Raw genomic sequence first — 21,865 nt, 5'->3', positions numbered from 1 at the left:
AAAGTACCGAGGGGAAACGAGCGAGTAAGGACCCAGTAAATGAGCGCGTGTGTTTCCCCGCGGGGATGAGAGGGTCAGATTAAAGATTGATAGAAATAAATAGTCGCCAAATCCAGCCCTCATCTACCCCCTTACCCCAAACCTCCTTTACCCCAGCCTGGGGTTTGAATTAATGTGTTTCTATTTTTGGCTCTCCCGTGTTTCCAGGGGAAACCTAATGACGCAATGACGTCAATGCAGGTCACCAGCAAGAAGCAGACTGGAGGAATTGAGTGGCTTCCATTAGAGGTTTTGCAGCATTTTCCAGAGACGGGGGAGAAGCGGGACCATATAAACAGATTAGGGCTGGAGAAACGCACAGATGAAGAAAAGTGAAGAAACACGGAGCGAAATGAACGGGAGCCGATGCAGCTGACGTCTGGGAAGAGAGATGATTGAGGGCGGGTGAGAGGGTGGAGGTGGAGGGGTGGCGGCGGTGGTGGTGCTGAGGGGACCCAACTGCTGCATATCAATGGGTGCCGTCCAAATTCCCAGGAATTATTGGAGGGGAAATTGGGGGGTGGAAGGGGGGGAACGATGCACGCTGCCTCGCATCGGTGACGACTGGGTGAGTCTATTCTTTTATTATTATTCTTATTATTATTATGACATGATTTGCCTGTCGCTGAAGTGAGTAAAAACAACAAGCCGCCGTTCTGTTTTCCGTTCTCGTGAACAGTTCGCCGTATACCGTTGAGTTTTAACGTTAGAGCGTGAGTGGCCACCAGAGAGACGGTGATGTGAAGAAGAAGAAGTAGAAGAAGAAGAAGAAGAAGAAGAGAGAGAGACCAAAAAAAAAAAAACCCCGATTAGAGCAAAAGTGTTGACTTCCAGCGAGTTGATTGCAATTCTTCGTGATTAACGCGCATCTCCATCTAGTCCACCACCGCTTTGCTGCTGGGATGCAACACCAACTCCGCGTCCGTCGATACATGACGGCTATGTTTACAGCATCACTCCGAAGGGGGGAAACATCTCCACGATGGGCTATCTGCAGCTGCAATCCTTTGACGACCCGCTGCAATTTGTGAAACAGAAAGGAACACTCTGCTCTGCCGTCTAATTGAGATGCCAGTCATCTAATGTGTTGCATCGCCTCAGACTGGGGGGAGAAAAAAAACACATCAAAGATTCTGGATTATTTCAGGGAGAAACTGAGATTGGTGATCGTCATTTACCAAAAGGCTACTTTTCATGCGTGCGCGTCTCTCTCTCTCTCTCTCTCTCTCTCTCTCTCTCTCTCTCTCTCTCTCTCTCTCTTTATGTGCGTGTGTGTGTGTGTGATAATCATGGCAATGGGAGATGGGGGGTAGAAGGGGGGGCAGTCGTGCGCGTTTGAAGTTGCGCTACTTCTTTTACCACAGAAAGCCTCACATTACACCGAGTGCCCGCACAAAGTTGCCCACTTTGCGGATATCAACGCGTTTTGGCAACAAGTGTCAATTTGTGGGAAATCAATCCAACCGTGGCCTATGTTGAGCGCCTTAAAGCCCCGAACAGGAACGATTGAACACGTATGGGATTTATTTTTGTATGTATTTTTTTTTTAATTTTATTTAGTTTATTTTTATTTGTTATTTTTTTCACCAGTTTGACTCCATACTCCTCATTTTATGAATGTATATATTTTTATATGAACTGGGATGTAAGTGCAGGGCGTTTACCTCGCAGACGGAGCTGGTTTCAGCACCTTGGACAGCTCAGAGTAGTTTTGGACCATGGAGAGTTCTCTCCCTTTTATTTGCTCATCCATGTTTGATGTGAGGGTGTCGCTAAAACCGAAAGCTTAGATGCACAGGTGGAAGAATCAATAGTAGCAATAATGAGGATGATAGAATGATTGTAATAATTGATCAAATGAATATGAGAGAGTTTTGTGACTGTTTTTTTCCCCCTTCTATATATGAATGTGGTGTGTGAGCACAATGGTCCAGTCTGCTGGCCCACGTCCATCCAAAGGCCCCTCTAAATGTGGCTGTGCTCATCCTCAACACTCACCACCTTCATGATCAGATCACTTTTAAACCGATCTTCAGAAACCAGTTCTGCATATTCAATATATCGGCCTTCTCAGTTAAAGCCTTTATTTCCTTATTCTGGACAAATACTTTGAATAAATCCAAGTAATTCAGACCTTTTTGCGTAGGTAGCCAAGAAACAGCCCGCTTCCGTGTGATGACCTCTACATGAGAGGTCATAAAGGGTACGAAATTTATTTTGCACAATAACAAAATGATTGAAATAAGGAGTTTTCTTTTACTCCGTGTTTCCAAAGTCATTAAAATGACAAAAGAAAAAAAAAAGTGAGGTTTATAACTTATAGCAACAAAAGGGATAACAATAAGGGTAAAAAAATTTTTTTATCAAAAATATAACATGGCATGTTAATAGTATAAAAGAAGCATTTATAAGATATTGCATGGATTAAATGTTTAATTTGACATTTTTAAAGAGGTGACAAAGTGTAAACCACTGTGATTTTTCCATCAGTAGCAAAAGCCAGCAGAGGTATTTCAGGATGTGGGGTTGATTATACATTTAGAAATAGTCTAAATGTTTTCATTCAAAAATGTGACTTTCATTCTTAATGATACCTGTAGTAACTCTGGAAAATTCTACAAAAAAGTGATGAGATATGTGTTGTTGTTTTTTTGTTTTGTTTGTTTGTTTACATGCATTCCTCTTTAAACCTTTAAATTAACGCTTTTAAAAAAATAGTTGCGTTTAAAAGTCAATCGGGGGAGTTTAGAGTAAATCTGTCTCTGCAATTTTTGCTAGAATAAGCAAAGCAGCTGCTGAATCAGTAAATGCAGTTCACTTCAGATTGCTAACAATTAGCAGAATAAAACACGTCACAGACCCAGGATTGAACACAGGATTTGAACACAGACTCGCCGGGTCCTGTGTTCAAATCCTTTCAATTGGTCTTTCTTCACAGTGAAGATCTCGAATGTAGAGACGTAAGCTTTCCACACAATTTATTTGTCAGCAAGACGTACATGCTGCTGGCGTCTTCTGTAGAAAAATAACACGATTCAAAGATGTCGCTCGTATCATGGGGGCTAAAGATTCGACGGGAAACAAGACGGTTGTTTGACTGCATGGACGACACCAAAAGTCCCGATCAGGTAGAGGGCGTGTGGATCTCATGTAACATTTTATACAAAGTTTGGCTTTTGTTCCGTTTTAGTCTTCCTGTAGTAGGTTATCAGCGTCTGTTTTCATCTATTTCATTGGTGAAAAATGAGTAAGAGAACGTGTGCTGCTGTGGAGGACGTTGACAAAGTTTTGCAGTGCTTCAGCGTGATCTCAGCTTTCGAAATGAACCCCGGTTTTCTTCCGCAGCGGCACAGAATCTATTAGACACATAAAAAAAAAAAGCAAAATTGTGTTCTATTTGGTGACTGCACACAAAAATCAAGCGGCATTGGGCACACGTCAGTCAAGACGCTGAACAAAATAGAAGACGTCTCCATAAACAAAGTCTCACATCACAACATGTGATCCACTCACCCTCTACATTTAAAATCTAATAAAGAGGAATAGTTAAACATATCAAAACAAGTTCACTTTGTGGTATTCAATAGGAAACCAGAGACCCTCTCCAGAAGGCATCAAATGTATCCATAAATACATAAAAGTTTGCTTTATGTATTATGTTTCGTCTGAGAAAGCAGCGGCAAGAAGCTTTTGAGGGATATGACCATAAAGTCTTGTGTTCCTTTGCAAACTTGATGTGATCTGAGAAGTTCTGGCCTCTTTTGTGCAAAGCACATGCATTACCTGAATATGCTTACTGATACACGAAGGATAAGCGAGTCTTGATTGCTTGAGTCCACCTGTCTTCTAAGTCACTGCAGATTTATTCAGTTTCCCTTCTTCCCGCCAGGTTCTGAGGACGCCGCCTCTGGAAAACAGAACGGAAATCTCAAAACATTTGTCCTTTGTGGGTCTTTTTGCGGTCTGGGCTTGCTGTTCCAAAGCCAAGTAGCCAGGAAGCCCTTACCCCAAAAAGTATCTGCAGTGGATGCTGGCATCTGAAACAGACGTTCCTTCTTCCTCGCTGATGAATCATCACTTGTCTCACTCCATCTCAGATTCTTTTGCTGTGAGGAAGCTGTCGATTCTAAAAAAAAAAAGAAAAAAAAAGACTTGACGAAAGAGGGTGTGGCTTTTGATAAGCAAATGATGTTTTAAATATGGTAAATCTGAATTGTGCAATTAAGATACGGCTGAAGAGTAACTGTCTAGAGAAACTAACATTTCCAGAATCCAAGTAGATATTAAGATCTAGACGGCAACTCGCTTCACCTTTTTTTTTTTTTTTTTTTTCAAACATATCTCTGGTTCATTTTCCTTGGTTCTTTATTATGGTGCAAATATTTGAAACACTGTCCATTTAGAGATTACTTTAAAATTGATTTACTGCATTTACAACAAAAACATCCACTGTGCTCCACATTTTTAGCATCCAGTCTATTTGATTCAGATCAGAAAGTCACTGTAAACAGTGTTTCTCTCTCTCTCTCTCTAAAATACACACTACAACCTCAAATACACAGCAAAATATTAACAGAACCTCCTCCCCCTTTCGAAAGCCCACAAGCAGTGAATGAAAAAGCGGAGGGAAAATGGACGCATTGCTTGAAGCCTTTGATGTACTACGTGTTACATTAATGCGATTATTTATCCAAAGCCATGAGCCTTGACAGTGGAGTTTATGTACATCAAAACCAGAGGCACTTTTTGTGCTTTGACAAAGACTCTGTGACGTCGTTGCTCACAGAGCATTAACATGCTCCGTATAAACACTGCACACAAGCAGCAACAGTATTCTTTTACAGGAAACACAATTAGGAGCAGAAAAACGGGTTATGTTACATAGATCAGCTGGTCCTCGTCATGGCAGCGCGTCCTCTTTTCATGTGTTTGCATCATTCGACTCTATCCTGTTTGAGCCATTCTGTTAAATCGAGCGCCTTTAAGAGAAATCTTAAAGAGTCTGCACGCCTTACAAGATTTCAAATCTTACTTTAAAAAGAGAAACTCCCAACTTTCATCACAAAAAAAAAAAAAAATACAATACACACCTTCTTTCTGAATGAGACAGAACAGACCAGGTGCAGGTGGAATATATATATATATATATATATATATTTTTTTTTTACGTCATGTCTGGGTGCCTGCAGCCACCAACAGCCAATCAAGTTCTTCTAACTGGAGCTGGATATTCCCAGTTTAAACACACACCCTCTATTTGTGTGTCACACATCGCCCCAGGAAATAGGGCAATGACTCATCCGTGTCATCAGATAGAAACGTGGGGTGTGGATGCACTTTTGCTCTTCTTCCTCTTGTAACAGAGTAAATTGATTTTGTAACCACAGGCAAAAGACAGAGGTTTCTCTCTACTTATTTTGTCTCCTAGTTTTGCCGAATATCTTTCTTTCTTTATCGGTGGCTTCTTGTTCCACAAAATGGCTTGCCACAATAAAGTCTTTCTATTTTCCGAAAGATTTTGAGTGTGTTGCTAATAAAGAGGAAACCAGACATAGCTGAGAATTAATCTAATTACAAGTGAGAACGCAGACTCACTTGTACTTGCTTGAGATGCGCAGAAATCCAAAGTAAATTTCCCAGATACCTCAAGGTCTTTGGTTAAAGCAGTGAGATATTCTAAACGGTGGAAGGAAAGAAAAAAATCAGAAGAACTGGGGGGGAGAGGATGCTGTGGAGCGCAGAGACAGTTTTGCGAGAAAAGCCTCTGTCAATCTCTGAGTGAATATAGCCCTCCAGAGGATTTATTTGGTACTGCAACCATGAAAAAGCCACGCATACGTCATGAATACAAACAGAAAAGCAGAACAACTGCAATGGTTGTTAGAAATGCCACCTGGAAACATATTTTAAAGGTCTGTTTATCAAAAATATTGATTCTTGTTTTCTGACTGCGATGTATTTTGTTGCAAAGCTATAATGTTGGTGCTGCATCTGAATGAAATGTGAGACTGCCAGCTCTAGAGCTGCCAGTTACTGCCTGGTTTACTCACTTTTACCTAAATGATGTCATTTTATTGAAATTCATGTTTTATTTGGCTTGATTCAATTATATGACAGAAATGAGCATGTTGCTGTTTAGTGCAAAAGCTTTCACAGTTGTTTTATCTATTTATATTTCAAATGCTCAATAATTCCAAACATTCAAGGTTTAGCTACTGAAGAGTTTTCGTGCAGATTAAGATTTTTTTTTTTTAATGACTGTGGTTTAGTAGAGGTTATTGGAAACAATATACATTTATTCTCTTGTTGTTTTCATGTGGAACACGTCTAAAAAAAAACTTGAAATTAACCTGTGATTTGCATCCCAAAACTAGCTCCGTTCTACGAAAATGACGACTTGTTTAATGCTGATCTCTTATTGAAAGATACGGTGTTACATACTCAACATTTCCTAATTTTCTTCATTTATGCAGCACAAAACTGATTCAGTTTTCCACTAAGCCGTTTGACCAAGACATATCACATGAAGGAATGTATTTCAACGAGGTTTGCAGCTAAATAAACTATTTTTAATCATCTCTGCTTCTTGCAGTGGATTTATTCCCACTTAACCGATCTATTAAGAACAATTATTACAAATATTAATCTGTCTTTGCTTATCCATGTAATTGTTTTCTTGGTGGTACTTGGTGGAATATTGATAGTTGGGGCCTTTGTCTCAGTATTTGGAAATGAATAAACAATGCAGATTCTGAACAGTAATTTAAGTATGACAAAAGGTTTGGACAAAAAAAATTCAATAACAGAAAGCTCTTTGTCATTGCCAAAATGTTAAATACTGTGACACATCAGTTCAGAATGCTAGTCTTGTATCATGAAAAAAAAAAATAATTTTATATATATATATATATATATATATATATATATATATATATTTGTCAGGAAGGATATTGGAAACTGAAAATAATGTGATAAATTACAGCTGGAAAAGGGGTATGATTATATAAGTTATACTTCTTCATACTCCTTTTCAGACTCATAATCACCGATGTGATGTGTCTTCAAGAAATGTATTATGTACTTTGTGTTTGTTCTACACTGCCGGTGAAAGGTTTGTCTGAAATAAATTACTAAATTACGAAATTACAATTATATATATATATATATATATATATATATATATATATATATATATATATATATATATATGAAACTACACCATCTCCTGAAGGCAAAGTTGTGCAATCTTACCCAGTGTGAATGCAAACTCATTGTTGTCCATCCCACTGAGTCGAGTCAGATACCTGACACTCCATCGATAAAGGAAAATAAGTATTGACAAGTGTTGACATGGAAGGCAAAGCAGATCACAACCAAGTGCCGCTTTCACAAATGTAGTTATGTGTAACAAGTGAATTAAAGACATTCAAAAGATGGAGGGAGAAGAACATGAACGCACAATGGATTGGCCCTCCACCAAACCCCCCTAAACACAACCCCCTCAACAGGAATGGGAACATCATGGTTTGGCCCCCATTATTTAGCATTTAGTACTGACAGACTTTATTTAACTGAAATAAGAATGACTGGCATTAAAGATTTAGAAGGTACATGTTTTCCAGAGGGGATTATATCTTGTTTTTGTGTTGATTCATATCCTGTTATTCTTATCCAACCACAGTAATTTCTGAGAAAGGTGAATGAGGGGTCAGTGTGAACTGGCCCTCTGCCATGTCGTCTTACTGGAATAGATTAAATCCTGCCTTCCAATAAATATCTCCTCCCAGTTTCAATTTTTTCCACATTGAGTATTTCCTTAATTTTTTCCACATTGAGCATTTCCTTAATTTTTTCCACATTGAGTATTTCCTTGTGCCTGTTACATCACATACAAATTAGTTATTGTGTAAGAGGTATTTGTCTGGGAGGTCTGATGGGTTTTTTTTGTTTGTTTTTGATTTTTTCCCATGAAAACAGTTGTGAACTTAATGACATTTCTGCTTGCCACTTTCCACATGGAGGATCCGAAAAGCAAATGTTTTCCTAAATTAAAAAATGAATTTAGAATGTGTTAAAAATAATTATTCTGACTTTGAAAATGTGGAAAAGATCCAATCTTCAATGATCACGATGTCCTAACCTTGTCAACAGCGAGAGTTGTAACAAGTCTTGCAAAATAGCTCCACTATCTCAGATTTCACTTTGCTGTTTGAAGTCTTACCAACATCAGCGTGGCAACAGGCGTCTCGTTTAGTTGGAAAAAGCGGCTCGTGTTGGGAACGCAGGCAGATGCTGCCAAGCAGACATATTTCCTAGGAAAAACAAGAACAACAAACAGCACATTTTCAATTTAGTTTCACTTTTGTTTTTGTGGTGTGCTTTTATAATTGAAGCAATTCTCTTTAAAACATGAGAATTATTGCAAACAGTAATGTCTGCAAGGCTTTGAAATGAGAAATCAGATTATCACTACTCTACTCACTAAGCCACAGTTCCTCAAACTGTTAACTTATTCCATATAATAACATTTGAAATACTCTGCTTTTTAATACATTGCTGCAGTGTAGTCGTGTTTTTTCCAAAAATAAAAAAAATACAGACTTTGACCATTTATTTCAATTTTTTTTTATACATAATGTAACATTTACCCAGTTCAATAAATACACAAAACAATACACAAAAAGGTTGAAGAATCTTTTATCTCAGTTGATAGGAGCCTCTTATGGCCCCAAATCGTGAGTTGTCAATATCTGTTCCCTCAAGCTTTCAAAAGTTCTTCTCATTTTTTTTGTCAGACAAGATCTGAACTACGGCTACCCCATTTCAGAATTTGTTTTTGATGCACTCTTTGACCGACTATGATACTGAAAACAAATGTTGCTTAGCAGATACCCGCAGGCTGGGGTTGAAACTGACTGTTGTTTGGCGCCGTTTATGTTTTCACTGACGGCAACGAAAACCCAGTTTTGTCAGAAAATAACCCATGATTCACGATTCGTACAGAGGGCATTGTGTTCTTTTGAACATGGCCATCATTATGTCCATGTCAAAGTCTCCTTATGAAATTTTGTTGCAAAGTTACAGATCTGTTTCGGACCACAACACATTCCCAGAAAGATACTGGGGGCAATTTCAGCAGGTCTGGATGTTTTTTATATTTGCAAATAATAAATGGCTCATTTCACAGTTCATACACGTGGAGAGAGCAGGATGTTGTTGTCACATGTATCAGATTCATACAGTTACGTCACTTTTGCTGTCAGCTATTTGGCAGCTTTCCTGATAACTGCCATCTCAACTGTTTTTTGCTTGTTTGTTTTGAAGACATTAAAGTTTTAGTAATGTACCTGTTGTTAATCATTTCTTCCAATATCAATCACTCTTTTCTGTGACATATTATATTTTGACAAACATGTGGAGTATTTGCCTTTAAAACACATAAACGTGAGAGGATCTTATTTTATCCAGTGAGGGAACAGGAACTTCCCCTCCCGATGGTTCCCACAAAATTGGGAGTTTCGTATTGTCCAAGATGTTTTAGTAAGTCCAAGAATTAAGAAAGTAAGAAAACACTGAAAGCAAGGTCTATGAGCAGTTGAAAAGAAAAGTAAAGAGTTCAATCCACCCTGAACCAAGCTTCCCTGCTAAATGCAGAGTCATGTCTACTTCACTGGACATTCAGAGGAACGATTCCTCACTCCACAAAATAAAACCTCTCCATGTCTTTACAGTCCTGTGATCACATGTTTTACTCCAGTGGGTTCAGTGGTTTGACTGGGCTTGGTGAAGTAAGGCTCCAGCTCTCCAACTCAACGTTCTTGAGCTAATGTGAGGTTTGGAGGTCTGTAGCTATCAACTCCTCAGAAAGTATCCGACTTCTAGCCACTCTGCACTTCAGCATCCTCAACAGCAGAACATACAGAAGCAAAGACATTTCATTAAAGGATTAATTGCACAGGTGGAGTCCAATGCATTGTAGAAATGGTTTGCATGCTGAGGTGTTGGATTTTATACATCTGTGATCATGAAAGTGATTGAGCAACAGCATTTCACAATATATCGTATGCAATAATGCTTTAGATTTCTCCAACCGATAGGGTTGCACAATGAGATGCTTTTGCTCTTCTGTAACCTTCCTGCAAACAATGGCTTTGATGAGCAAATCCTTGGAAAACCCCAATAAAACATATATTTTACTTCTCATTCATCCGTTTTTTTTTTTTTTTCTATAATTGATGAGTTATGCGAGCCTGTGGCTACTAAACTGAAACACGATGTTTTACCCAGCTACTTAACGGGTGTTCGCAATTACGCAACTGCACCTTTTCATGTCGTGTCTCTTTTCAGACGTTTTTAATTAACTTGCTTCACCCGTACGTCAAATTACAAGAGGTAAAATCACATGCCGTGGTCTAATTTTTTACATCACAAAAAAACAGGCATTTTAACAGGGTTGTGTACAATTTCGCCTTGCCTTATCACCTTTATCACAACTGATGCATCACATGTCCATATCCTACCCTACCCCATATTTTCCAGTAAATTACAATGACATAAGGAACCAGAACTTCAAAAACCACAGGATGTGTGTGGGTTCCAAAAAGCTGAGTCAGTGTCTCAATACCAAGAAAACTGTCGTGCTCAAAGTTTTGAGTGCTGATTAACCTCGCAGGGTCACACTCAGGTTTGAGCCAAAGGGGGAAGAGGTAGGAGGGGAAAAGACCCATGCAAGACCAGACAGGATTCATGACGGAAGCTGACTACTTAAATGAGATCTGCAAAAGGGATGTGCTATTCATTCATTGCCACTGGAGGACAACCAGAAGTTGAAAAACAAAGGTAAGGACTTTGATGGGACCAAAGGGACTATTTTTATCAGGCAAGGTTGAATTTTAAACACTTTATATTTAGCTTAGATTTAAATTGCACCCCAAAAACAAAAACAGAACAATGAAAATGAAATGCTAAAATGTAAGAATGTAAAAACATTAGTTTCTTTGGAGATGAATGAATCTATTGTTTGTAACGTCTTTGCATGATTTGTTTTTTTCCAGTTCATTTTTCAAGATGTGCGTCCCTCTGGCCCTGTTGTTCGTCTCTCTAATGGCAGCTCCTGAGTGCTCAAGTCTTCCAACAAAGACCGACTCCATCAGAAGCAACATACACAACATAGTAAACATTGCTCAGATAACTCTGGTCCACATAGACAAACTAAACAATAAGGTATGAATCGTGATTCAAGCGTTAGAATGTTTTAAATGGGTTTCTATGAGCAAGATTACTTCACCCCCACTAAAAATAGCAACCAAAAGCATCACACCTGGCATTTACTCATAGATTTTTCTACTCTCCTCTGTGGCAGACGCCCCTACAGGTAGAGGTCTCCACTCCTCCCATGAACGGATTAACTGATATCAGCCTCTACCTCGGGCATTTAGATGACGAGCTGCAGAGCCCCTTCACGAATCGGCTGAGTCAGATTCAAGCTGACGTCTCCAGCCTGGACTCCAGGGTGCGCTCTCTCGCCTTAATGTTGGACTGCCCCATCCAGGACAAACCGAGTGTGGAGCCCAGGGACCTTTTGTTCCCTGACAGCCAGCACTATGTGACGCTGGCGAAGGTGCAGCACTACCTGGAGAACCTCCCTTCAAATGAGGAGAAACTTAAGGTTTGCTGACGAACACACATGGATTTCAAATGCTATATGATGCAATGATGTCAATAGTGGTGCCTAAAAATGTTTTTTTTTATTTGAAAATACAGTATATATATTTTATATTTTATATGAATAGATGTTTTTTTACAGACTGTTGGCTATTTAATAGTTAAGCTTAAAATATATTTTATTTGAAGAAAATGTTTACATGAAAGTGTATTTGTTGTTTAAAACATATAATAGCTTAAATTATTATACGGAATAAAGTATTTATGAGTATGATTTGATTGTGAGTTATTGCTTTGTTATTACAAGCGGGATAATTACTGAAAATGATGTTGAAAGCAAAAGTGAAAAACAAATGTGTTAAAAGTGGCACTTTATTTAAAGTGAAACGTTAATGCTTTTTAATGTAGTTATTTTTGTGGTGATTTTAGATTTGTTTTTAAAACCACGGCTCACTAAGGTGAGACCTTTTACCACCGCAAAACTCAAAGTGTTTTATTAATGTTAAACAAATGCATTGTTAAATAGTCGTCAACATGGTCTTCATTTAATGAGGCTTTTGTAGCATGACTTTATTGCCTATTTGATTTCATGACAGTACAGAGATTTCTAATAATTATCATAGACACTTAAGACATCAAATTTGAATAAATAAACTGTCACATTCAAGGGTTTCATGCCTCTTAACCTCTCTATGGCATGAAGGCCAGAATCAAGTTTACCACAGAGAATATGAACAATAAAAATCAACTTCTGGAAAAATGTTCTTTGCACTGATGAACCGAAAAAATAAATTACGTGGACATCATAAAAGAGGACATTTTCCATAAACCAAATACAGCCTACCAGAAAAGGAATCTCAACAGTAAAATGTGAGAGCGTTTGGGGAAAAAAAAAAAAAAAAAAAAGGCATTTTTTTTCAGCAGAACTGGGTCCTGTGACATGACAGTGACTAAAATTATTAAGTAACATTTTAAGTCTTGTTTCCAAGTCAAAGCAGAGACCTAGACTTCGCTGAAGTAATATGTAAAAAATGCTGTACATCCAAGAAACTCCAGTAAGCATCTTACAGCTAAAAGTCAGCAGTGGGGAAACTTTCTTAAACCAACACTAGGGGGCAGGATATCCTAACATTTTCCTACGACATATTTTTATATATATATATATATATATATATATATATATATATTTTTTTTTTTTTTTTTTATGAGAGAAACAATGTTAATAATTTGTTGTTTAGAGCAATTAAAAACTATTTTTCAGACATTTCATGCCAGTTAACAAATAACCTCTTTGAAGTTGAGACATAGCTGTTCACCGAGTCTCTCTCATTGAAAGCAGGTCATTGACATCACTAAGTGCAGCTGCTATCTGATGCTAAATCCAACATGTGGCTTCATGTCCAGCAGAGGTGACTGTAACCTCTGGCTTGTTCCTCAAAACTGACCTTCACTTATTAATGTAGTGCAGAAACATAAACCTGTCACGCTTCTTTGAGTGGAAAGCTTGCAGATTCAGTTCACAGTAGGACAACAGGTAACGCTAGTCTTACCTGCTAGAGATTTGGGCTACTATGTTTAGAATGAGAGAGAAAAAATATATTTTAATGAGTTCAATTTAATTTATTAGCGACGACTGGAATGCTCAAACAAGAAGCACGCCACTGCTGAGCGGGGCATCAGGACATTGTGACGACATCTAAAGAATATGAGGGTCTTGGAAACTTGCAAACATGAAAATGCTTCAAACTGAGCGTAAAAAACCCCCAAAGCAACTAAAGTAAAATGTATAATCTTCAGATGCAATTAATTGAGACACTTCTTTTTCCCAGTGTAAAAGTGCTTTGTGTGCTTTTCTCTTCACTCAAAAAAGAAGTGCATTTTATGAGTCTGTGCTCAGTGAAGCATTTTACATTGAACAAAAGACCATAATCTCTACACTCATCCTAATGGACCGATATTCTGTACATCTGGTCACTGCGTTTCTGACCTATTTTATCACTGGTTGATAGAGGCTCCGCCTTCATGGACTCACTTCAGTAAACTGGAACAAAACCGCTTTAGTATCCTGTCACTGGTTGCACCAATGGCCTCCAGCCAGCCCTCCTCTACCTCTTGTACTAATTCAGATTACTCACTGGTGATGCAGACAGGTTTAAAATAATGAAATCTGTTCACCATAGTAACCTAAACAGTCATAAAGGAAAGTGAAGACGCATGGCTATTCTCCGTCTGAAATAATGAAAAAAATAAATATTTGCACATGTAAAGCTCAGTTTCCAAATTCTTTTTTAATTTGTGCAGTATGTATTTTTATCAACAAATAACAAAACAGTTATTGTGCAAGACAAACAAGTGTTACAGTACGTTCATAAATACTTCAAATGTTACCTCGATTACAATGACAAAAGTAAAGATGGCAAAGCAAATACTTTAGTTACATTTTTAAAGAAAATCAGAGGTATAATATGAAAATAGTTAAAGTGCATTCTCTTTGAGCTAGCAGTGCATGTTGTGGAAATAAGTGAAAATGTTTGAAACTTACAATTTGCCACAGAGTTTAAATGTTAGATTTATGGGAAGGAACTGACAGGGAGTTCAAAAACCGCTGCAGTGTGGAAACGTACTCTTCTGGGTGGCATCGCAGGTGGGCGGCATGTGTTGACTTCTTCCACTTCCTGCCGTCCACAGAAACTCCCCTCCGCCTCCACAAGTCCATCAGCTTTTCCAGGACAGTAGTGCTGCACATTGCATCGTTTTCGCTAAAGAAGAAGAGGGCTGGAGAAGTGACCGGGCTGTTGTGGAAAACCTGGATGCTGTTCTCGTACAAGTCTGCAGTGTACGACTTGAAGAGCCTGAAGTAGAGCATGGCGGTGGTTTTGACGAATCCCTCTAAACGTGGCACCAAGGTCTTCCCAAGCCCTGGAAAACAATTAAATGAATAATATAAATGTAGTGTTGCATTATTCCTGCAATGGCATGCACTAACTGGACAGTGCAAAACTTCTAGTTGTCCTGTCTATACACAAAAACGACAGGATCAATAATCAGTGCCTTGCAAAAGTTCTGATAGCGTTGAACATTTTTAGATAATGTCAAACTACAATCACAAGTTGTGTAAAGACCAAATAGGAGTGTTTTTCACAAACAAGACTGTTTGCTGTCCACAAACAACATGAAGACCAAGAGACACAGCAGGCAGGTCAGGAATGAAATGGCAGAGAAGTTTAAAGCAGGGCAGGTCTATAAAACATGAGAAAACTTGGTGGAAAACTGACTCTGCACATCCCACTAAACAGACCAACACCCCTCTAAAATTTGGTGATGGCAGCATCATGGTGTAGAGATGGGGAACCTGGTCAGTGTTGATCTAGAGGCTAATAAAACGGAATACACTTTTCAATTATAGGCTACGTTCTGTTAGTCCATCACATAAAATTGAGATAAATTACATCTGAGTTTGTGGTTGTTTGTAGTTATGAACGTAGTGAAAAGTTCGAGAAGTATATATACTTTTGCAAGGCACTGCTTATAATTTGCATACAGTGTCACAGAAGGCATCAATTAGAGTTAAAACGGAAATTCCACGCAGTTTTATTTTAATTATTAGTCTTAAACATCATTACCCAAGTAAATAAATCGACAATAAGAGAATAATACTTCATGTCTTGAAGTATTGGAATATTTATATATTATATTACTAAAACAGATTAATGTCCTAAAATAGGGTGGGGGGAAAAAAACAAAAAAAACTTGGAAATCCTGTGCTTCAGACAAAATGGGGCAGTAGGTCAACAGTCAATTAATTATAGAGAGTTCTGACACACAACACAAAAGTAATCTGAGCTCCAGTACAGTCGCAGTGCATCACTCTCACTCACCTGTTGCCATGTGATCCAGAGAGCCGACCACTAGACTGTCATAAATGTGCCCTATCACTCTATGCGCCAGAGGAGTGTGCCGTTTTGGATCCTGAGCAATGTGGGTGAGCAGCTGTGTGAAAGTGTAGCCACCAATGGAAGAAGCATGCACCAGTATGAGTCTTCCTGTGAAAGGAGGCTCCTCTAAAATATTCAAAATCTCCAACCCGTAGCTGAGGCCCCATCGAGGCCACAGGAAGTGCATTACGCTGCTCTGGATGAGGAGGACATCCATGTCACGGTCAAGGTAGAGGTCCCTGTACTTTGCTACGGCCCCAGGTTGGGCGCCGAGCCAGGAGAAGAATAGGAGAAGAGGGCGAGAATTGGAAGCAGCATCTGACTGCGTCTGGGAGGAAACAGCTGTGTGGGGAGGCGTTTCTAAAGACACTGGAGATGAGGCGGGGAGCAGAGTTGATGTGGCCTGAGAGTCTTTGGCAAGGGTGACTGTCTGGTGCTCCGCCGCTGTCATTGGAGTGTAGTAATAAATGATGCCACTGCATATTCTCCTGGCTACAAACTTCCCTGAGTTGTCTGGTTCAGACGTGGTTGCATCAGTCCTGAAAAGACTGAAAAAGGAGGAGATGAGTCAGATTTCATAATAGTCTACAGAGGGAGAATAAACTCGCAACATCTTAAGCTTTTTGGTTTTTTCTTTGAGCTATGCATGTTCGAGATAGACTCCAAAATGAAAGAATAGTTTAGACTTGAAGTGAGCCATGAATTGCTAAAATGTCAAACTATTTAGTAAGTTTTGACTGATGTGAACAATATCTAAGATTCTGTTACCTTATAACACTTTTTTTTCCTTTGACACAGGAAAAAAAATCAACAATACAACTCTTCTCTTAAAGATATGCTAAAATATTATTTAAAAAAAACAATTTTGGAACATATGTATTTATGTTTTATTCTAAAACGGATTAATAAAACAAGCTTTAAAATAACATTGCACAGGGGTGTTTCACCATGATAGATGTCTAAAACTTCTTCACTCTGTAAAAGATTTCAGATCCAAAATACAATAACTTGTAACAAAATAGCAGTTGGCATAATCTTACTAACATATTTGTTTATTTTTGTTTTCACCATTTCAAATAATATAATTGGTATTATTACTACTAATTTCTACCACTACTACTATAAATAAAATGACCCAGTACTTGAGAAGTCAAATCACAAGTATGCTAATGGCATGAAGGGTTATTTAAGCAGAACAATGTGAACAATTCATAAGATGGGATTACCTAATGTGTATTACAGTTGTTAAGCAAGACTAAAAGAAATCAGACTGCTGTTAAATAATTAAGTGATGCAATAAAAGGCTCCTTGCCCAAACAGTGTTGAATTTGGCTCCCCCACAATCAGCAAATCAGCATAACCTCCCAAATTCAACCCTTTTTTTTCATTTGTATGTCTAGAAAATGTTTTAAATTTCTTCTCATTTACATTGAACCGAAAAACACGTAGTTTAATTACCACGTTCAAACCTAGCCAAAGTAAAATGTTCAAACTATCTCAACATTTCAGCATTCAGAACCTCTAGGTTTGGTGCAGCCATTGCGACGCATACAAACTAGTCACTTTTTTTTTGTTCGTTTCCGTCTGTAGCCTAAACGCATTCAGCTCCGTGTCAGCCTTAGATTTCTCCCAATTCTTGGGATTTTAACTGCAACAGTCTTCTAAAAATAGACCAAGAGTGCTTTTCATATCGGCCTATTGTAGGTCCTTGAATTCCTGAAAAGACTTGATAACCAAACGCCAACAAACGAAAGGAGGCAGCTTGTGAAGCTTTCCTCCTTTACAAATGAAGCTAAATGTGTGTGTGGCTGGATGCGATGAACTCGACGCGTGTTAATACATCCCCACCGCGTCTCAAAATGATACATTAGCAACCTGTCCTTATTTTCCTGAATCATATCAAAGCAACGATTCATTTCATGTTTTACCTGGTGGAGAGCGCAAGGTTCCCCATGCTGAGAGATGGAAAACGCGTCCTTGTCCGCTTGGTGGTCTGGAAAATTACTTTGCACGCCTAGCTCAGATACGACGTACTGCCAACTCGCCTTGGCAACGGATAGCCGTGGATTTATATCCGCGCGCCCGTGACAGTTCCACGCGCTCACACGCCCCCCCCAGCTCCGCAATATACCGCGCACGCGCGATTTTCTTGCGATGCTCGCTCCCGCTACCAGTAAAGCCCAAGTGGGGTACTTATTAACATAACCTACATTGCAAGGTGAACATAACGCAAAGGCACGAATCTAAACGGTACTGATTATAAATATGATGAATATTCATGAAAACGCAGCTTTCAGCAGGAACAATTTCAGGCAACGTGTAAATGCAACAAACTCACACTGACATCCCCAGTAAGCTAAATAAGGAAACATTACAAGGTCATACTGAGACAGTTTATCCTGGCCTACTAAACATATACCTGCAGTACTTCATAAGCGCCACAAGATGGTGCCATGTTACCTTGTTTGTCTTTGTAAAACACCACAGGACAACCAGAGAATATATGTAATTTATATTTTAAAACATAAAATGTTGCAGATTTAAAACATAAAGATGTAAACTTGAAAACTATTTTCAGAGCAAAAAATTAAAAGTTCCAACTTTGTAGTGGCCTTCTTAAGTTCTGGATGTAAATCTGATCGCGAGGCTGTCAAATAGAAGACCTTTAACTCGTCGTAGTGTAGAATTAAAACACTTTGCAAAGAAAAGTTGGATAAAATGTATTCACAGGGATCTAAAAAAGTTGTTATTGATGGATTTTGTTGCTACAACCAGTTATTAGGTTTAAGCGGAAATTACTCGTCCACATGAAAACGTCGGATGAAATCTTCATTATATCCTTGTGGTATATTCAAATGTATTTGACTACATGAAACGAGAGCATGTCAAAACACTATAGCTAATTAGATTTTATTTGAGCAAAAGGAAAAGTTGGGGGTTTTTATGATGCAACATGACCACTTTTAAGCTCAGCCAGAAAAATATTTAAGGTCCACAAAAACATTACTCTTGCCCTTCCCAGGTCATGTTTCTGTAGCACGCTTTACACCAGCAGCCCCTCCCTCTGCTTTACGCCCCTGATTCCCATCTTACATCATTATTTTAAACAGCCCTTCACCCTTATCCCTGCCAATTTTTTATACATACCCCTCCAAACCCCCTCAAACCTCACCCTCTAAAGAAAGGCTGTGAGGACCACCTCTCCATTTGCTGCCACAGCACCCCACAGCCTTTCCTTTCTGTATTGTTTCAACATGGCCTCTATTATCCAAGGAAAGAGAGAAAGTAGGGAGGGAGGGGAACGCATAGAAGAAAAAGAGGGAAACAGAGGGGGAAATGTGCCTACTCCGTCCTTTAAGGCAAGCGGGGTCCACCCACATAAGGGTGTGGAAATTCCACTGCAGCTTCCTGCTTTTTCTCAGTCTTTCCCTCTTTGCTCTTCTCACTCAATCACACTTTCACCCAGCATCACATTTCCTTCAGACGATTCGTCCGCACAATGAAATCAACACAGCACACCACAGCTGAGCTGTCAAAGCATTGCGATATCTAAACTTTCTGCTTAGCGATTATGATTTTGAGGTTACAATGAGGAAATACAAAGGGCAGTTTGGAAAATATAACCAGATCCAACTGGAAATATTAACACACTTTGTGGTGCTTTGTGCTTGAAGGGTGCAACAAAATATTATAAATCAGAAAAAAAAAATCTGGATCCTTCAGTAAGTTGGAGAATTATGTGGACTTCAAAAGTATTCATATTTTTACAACTTTGTCCCATTTCAGTCACAAGTTTGGGTAGGACTATGTGTGAAGAACCAACACAAAGTAAAGGATATTTTGGATAATGGGTATGCTCTTTGTAAAATAGTTCAAGCTCAATTAGACTGTATGCAGTGCCTGTAAACGGGAGTTTATGGCTCTTTAAACTTGTCCACATCTATATCCCTGATTTTTCTGCCATGTTTTTGGGTCTTCATGATGCAGCTTTTTTCCCCTAATCTCTCAGGCCTTCATTGGACAGTCTTTATTTCTACTGAATTTAGGTAACACACAAGTGAACTCTAGTTATTAGTCAGGGGACCGAAGAAGACAATCGATTAATAATTATGCTTGCATTCATGCCAGACAAATTTATTGTCTCTGCATCTTTCAAGATACATACTTACATATCTAACTGAATTTTACTTTTGCTTTTTTCAAGGCTGTTTCATTAGTATCACACCTTTGCATATCATCTGTTAGGATATGACATGTTAGATGTTGAACATATATCATTTTGTAAATAAAAAATGGCAATGCATTATGATGTAATATGATTCAGATAGAACTGTAACAGGTCAAGTTCTTCATCAATTTTCTCATGGATTGGAGGTTTTTGTTAGAAGAACCTGTAGGTGAATTTACATCTAAATTTTTCACAATTTATTCTCAAGTGTTCCCAGTATTTCGTCAACTTTTTACATCTCGAATCCTGCTCTCTAAAACAATTTATCCTCCTTTCCGTAGGGTAGAGTTGACATTCAAAACACAATGACTGATATGTAGCTTTTGGAGTCAAATGTGTGACACTGTTCATCAGAGGGAGAAGTGTTGTTGTTATCCCATCTCTTTTACAATATTTTTGTGTTTTTACACATAAAAGTTTTGCTTTTATTGAGGGGGAAACAGTTCACTGGTATTTAGGTTATGATAGTCGAAATAGTGGGAGAAATAGACACAAAAATATGCTTTCAATAAAGTTAAGTACCAGCTGAATAGAGAACAATTATTTTCGGCAATTGTAAGATCTTGATAAGATTATTTTAATATAAAAACTGGCACAAATGTCTGCAGACATGGCAGAGCCCATACACTATGGTGAGTGCCCATTGTCGTCTCCACTTTTTTTTTTTTTTTTTTGGAGGAACTCCCTTTGACCCTCACAATCACCCATTGTCCTGGACTTTCCGTCAGCTGAAGCCAGCGGCATGTTCAAGGAGAGAGGGCAGCGCGCCTGACGCTTGCTGTCTTAAAGACGCCAGAAAGACTTGAGAAGGCACGAAGTAAGGCACAGAACAGTTTGTCACATTGATGAGGAATGTGTGTGATAGGTGACTGGTGCTAGCTTCATTCGGTGAGACGCCCTGGACTGGTTGCTAGCTCATTGCGGTGCAACATAGAAACACAGACTCATATCTGAGGGCAATTACGAGATGCACTGCAGGCAAACTCCATGCAGAAAGAGGATTCTGGTTTTGGGGTCTTTCAATACTGCCAACAATATGCACAATAGTGCATATTGTTGGCAGTAGCTCCACAGTGTTTAATTAGTTTAATTATCTAATGTAGATTATATTTTTCATGATAATTTCTAAAGAGTTGCCAAATTATATTTAAAAAAATTTTTTTTTTTAAAAACCTCCAATCACAAGAATTGTGATTGGAGCATGAGCATATTTTTTACTTCAGTAACTGATATGTTTCTATTTTTTTTAAATAAATCTACACAAACAACAGCTGTACAACTGTTGTACAAATGTTGTACAACTGACATATAAATGTTATTTTAAGTTATTAACCATGTTAGAAGAGTTTTGTCAAAATGTAAACATTTTCAAAGAATTACTACTACCTGCCCTTTTGTTGCCCCAAATTTCAAGGGAACTCAAATGTGAGTGTGTGTGTGTGTGTATTAATGAAGTCTGAAACACTTGCTGTACTTGTTATATTAACGCTGTCCTCTGGCACAGTTCATAGCTTAAATATTTATGTCTGCCCTAACCTTAACCTTACCTGTGGCATCACTCTCTGCAGTTGAGCACAGGCTGAAATCTAGGAAAATATCTCTAAAGAATGAATATCATTTCTTTGAAAGTATGTTCTGGATCGTGTCATTTTTATGCCCGCCACCTGCTTGGCAGAACAAATCATGAGGAAAAAGAGAATCCGTTATGACAGTATCTGGGCTGTCGTTCTCCCACACGTCAAAATAATGTGCTAGAAATGCAATTATTTGATATGGCAATCCAATGCATTTGAAAAAAGTGCTCAGACCGGGGGAAATGAGTTTTCAATGCGGCTTGGGCTAAAACAAAGGTGATAAGAATAGAAAGGAGAGTCAAGGTGAAGCGTGTTATCGAGGCGATCTCCCCTCAGCTGGGGGGGACCTGAGGAGTGGGCTCCAGCACTGCTGGGAGCACTCAGCCACTGCTCAGGAAATGATGCTTCCTTACTTTGCTGATTGT

The 21,865-nt window shown here is 38.7% G+C and overlaps 2 protein-coding genes across 3 annotated transcripts in view; one reads left to right on the top strand and one right to left on the bottom strand.

The window, feature by feature from the left end:
- Window positions 1-10,635: 10,635 nt before the first annotated feature.
- Window positions 10,636-12,397, top strand: lepb (leptin b). Its single transcript, XM_008400598.3, has 3 exons — window positions 10,636-10,878; window positions 11,094-11,262; window positions 11,402-12,397. Exons 1-3 carry the CDS (start codon window positions 10,808-10,810, stop codon window positions 11,714-11,716), a joined length of 555 nt encoding a protein of 184 aa, XP_008398820.3. The 5' UTR covers window positions 10,636-10,807; the 3' UTR covers window positions 11,717-12,397.
- A 1,577-nt stretch (window positions 12,398-13,974) lies between these two features.
- Window positions 13,975-21,865, bottom strand: part of LOC103459217 (uncharacterized) — a 30,257-nt gene continuing 22,366 nt past the window's right edge. Inside the window, exons 1-3 of one of the 2 annotated variants that reach the window (XM_008400597.3) lie at window positions 17,567-17,765; window positions 15,582-16,186; window positions 13,975-14,622 (exon numbers count right to left, since the gene is read on the bottom strand). In XM_008400597.3, the coding sequence (XP_008398819.2) occupies window positions 14,261-14,622; window positions 15,582-16,186; window positions 17,567-17,592 (993 nt within the window). In that variant the 5' untranslated portion in view covers window positions 17,593-17,765 and the 3' untranslated portion in view covers window positions 13,975-14,260. Of the gene's footprint in view, window positions 14,623-15,581; window positions 16,187-17,566; window positions 17,766-21,865 lie in introns of those variants that run through there. The other variant, XM_081603775.1, reaches the window with a different exon arrangement.

This window comes from Poecilia reticulata, chromosome 23, assembly GCF_904066995.2.
Source record: "Poecilia reticulata chromosome 23, P_reticulata-male-v2, whole genome shotgun sequence".
Taxonomy (NCBI): Eukaryota; Metazoa; Chordata; class Actinopteri; order Cyprinodontiformes; family Poeciliidae; genus Poecilia; species Poecilia reticulata.
Note: the sequence above shows the minus strand (reverse complement) of the source record. Positions and strands in the feature narration are given on the sequence as shown.